Source organism: Penaeus vannamei, chromosome 1, assembly GCF_042767895.1.
Source record: "Penaeus vannamei isolate JL-2024 chromosome 1, ASM4276789v1, whole genome shotgun sequence".
Classification (NCBI taxonomy): Eukaryota; Metazoa; Arthropoda; class Malacostraca; order Decapoda; family Penaeidae; genus Penaeus; species Penaeus vannamei.
This window is the reverse complement of record NC_091549.1, coordinates 41,873,668-41,876,167: the sequence shown is the minus strand read 5'-3', so window position 1 is coordinate 41,876,167 and position 2,500 is coordinate 41,873,668. Positions and strand designations below refer to the sequence as shown.

The 2,500-nt window shown below is 51.8% G+C and overlaps 1 protein-coding gene across 1 annotated transcript in view; it reads left to right on the top strand.

The window, feature by feature from the left end:
• The first annotated feature begins 180 nt into the window (after positions 1-180).
• Positions 181-2,500, top strand: part of LOC113805076 (protein sel-1 homolog 2-like) — a 3,060-nt gene continuing 740 nt past the window's right edge. The window contains exon 1 of the mRNA XM_027355984.2: positions 181-2,500. This exon is cut by the window's right edge and continues 740 nt beyond it. Coding sequence (XP_027211785.2) covers positions 355-2,241 — 1,887 coding nt within the window. The 5' untranslated portion in view covers positions 181-354 and the 3' untranslated portion in view covers positions 2,242-2,500.

Below are 2,500 nucleotides of genomic sequence, written 5' to 3'. Positions count from 1 at the left end.
CCACAATACCACCATAGGGAGAAAGTCTGAAATATATTAGTTAACCATGAACTTCTAGAATCAATCCCGTTTTCTTTTCGCACAAGGACACGTCAGATTTACTCGCTCCGCTCGAGCCGAGCGTTGCGTCAGCGAGAATTTTCTATCTTATCGCCTAGTGACACGTCGCTTAACCATCAACAGGTTGTTACAAGGCGCCCCAAAACAACTGCATGCTTCAGTCTGTCCCAGCGCGCTTAGCTATCACGAAGTCTGTTCCGCAAGAGTCCGACGGAAGCATTTGTTGTGGCATAGCGAGACTTGTGCGCGAAATATAGTTTTAGTTTATTTTTTCTTGGAAAAATCAGCTCTCAAATGCGAACGATGAGGAGTGACATTGGCTTAATAATTGTGCTGATTCTCGCTGGATCAGTATACGGTGGTGAACTGACAAAGTGGCAAAACCAAAGAGAAGATGCCGTTTTTGCGCTGTTTCGCCCTCAGGACGCGTCGCAGGGCGCCCTACTCCTTCAGGAAGCAGCCAGCCAAGGCAATGCTGATGCGGAGAGTGACCTAACTCTGGCCAAGCTCCTCGGGATGGGCGTTCCCCAAGACATCGAGGCAGCCGAAAAGTCTTCCAGCAGCCTCGTAGAGGGCGGCGGAGCACGCGCCCATACGACGCTGGGCCTCCTCCTCTCCCACAACCTGACGGGGACAGAGATGACGGAGGAGAAGCGCCAGAGCCAGGCCCTCTCGCACTACATCATAGCAGCAATGAGTAACGACCCCATCGCGCAGATCCTTGCAGGTTTGCACTACCTGAAGGTGGGCGATTGTGATGCTGCCCTTCAGTATTTTAGGAGGGCTGCCCTTGCCGTGATCCCCGCCGTTCCCGAGGAAATGATGATGCAGGATTCTCCTCGATACGTGTGGCCAGAGGACGACGAGTTCGAGGGGCGGATGACCCTGGACGAGTTCCACTTTGTGGAGCTCATGGCTCAGCACGGAGACGCTGACGCTGCTCTCAAGACCGCGGTTTTCCTGTACCGCGGACTGCCCGGCCTTCCGCGGGACGTTCGCGGAGCGGTCGGGTATTTACGACAGGCTGTCAAGGAAAACAGCACCTCGGCCATGGTGATGCTGTCGTCTATACTGCTTCGACACGACATTCCAGACGTCGAGGAGGACGTTCTCGGCCTCCTTCAGACCGCACTCGACCTCGGGGAAAAGTCAGCCCACGCTTACCTTGGCCTGCTCTATCTCAATGGTTTCAAAGATGTGCCCAAGAATCTGGCGAAGGCGAAAATACACCTCACACAAGGAGTTATGCACGGCTTTACAGAAGCCTTCTACCTCCTGGGGAAGCTGTATGAAGAGGACAGCAGCGGGGGGTCCGACGAGGCCATAGCTTTATGGCATGTGTCAGCCTCCGTTGGACATGTTCCGTCGGCCTTCCGCATCGCCGAGAGGTACTGGCAGGAGCTGCATCGGGGAGCTGCAGATGCAGATAACACGGCTGTTTTTGCAAAGGCACTCTGCCAATCCGCCGTGTCTCTGTACCGTGAGGTGGCACTATCAGGGGACTGGCACTATCTCCTAGAGTCAGCGTACGAAGACTACGTTAGTGGTCACGCAGGAACAGCGTTAATGAAATACCTGCTGATGTCTGACTTAGGTTATCCTTCAGCTCACGTAAACGCGGGCCGATTGTTGGACTCAGGAAACGATGGAATCTACAATACTGAGGAGGCTCTCCACCAGCAGGCCATGAAGGTATGGCAGAAGGCGGCTGACACGGGGACCGCCACAGGGTACGTCCGCTTGGGTGACCTTCACTACTACGGCCAAGGTGTTCCTCAGGACCTTACACTGGCTTTCATGTACTACAACAATGCTTCGATGCTAGGAAGTGCCCACGGACTGTTCAACGCAGCTCAGATGGTGGAATGGGGCGAGGGAGTCGCGCAGAACGTGACAAAAGCGCGGGAAATGTACGAAGAGGCCGCGGAACTTAGTGAAGATGCTCACGTTCCGATGGCACTCGCTCTCCTAAAACTGGACCTTTTCCTCTGCTTGAACGCTACCCTTGGTCTCGACCTTTACGCTGTGGACTGGTCTTTTCCGTCTCTCAAAGACCATGGGGGCCACAGTTTCATTGTGAACACTTCCATGCCCGCATGGGACATCATACTCATGGCTGTTCTCGCTGTCATTATTACTGTCATGGTTGCATTAAGAGCGATATCTGTCCGGAATCGCTGATGGTTGTAAGGTAGCATAAGCTTTCACATATCACTGTAATCAAAATATCATCCTAAGCATTAACACAGTACAATTTTTTTTGTCAGGGTTATAATAGGTCGTTCTTGCAGCATTATGAATGTTTATGCATTAGGTTTTCTGGTTTCCGAGAAAACGGAGCTCAAATATGTTAAGAGTTTATACTTTGATAACAATGTTAAAGACTTATTTGTGCTCACACGAACAATGTCATTTTGTACTATATATAAGGTTACAAATG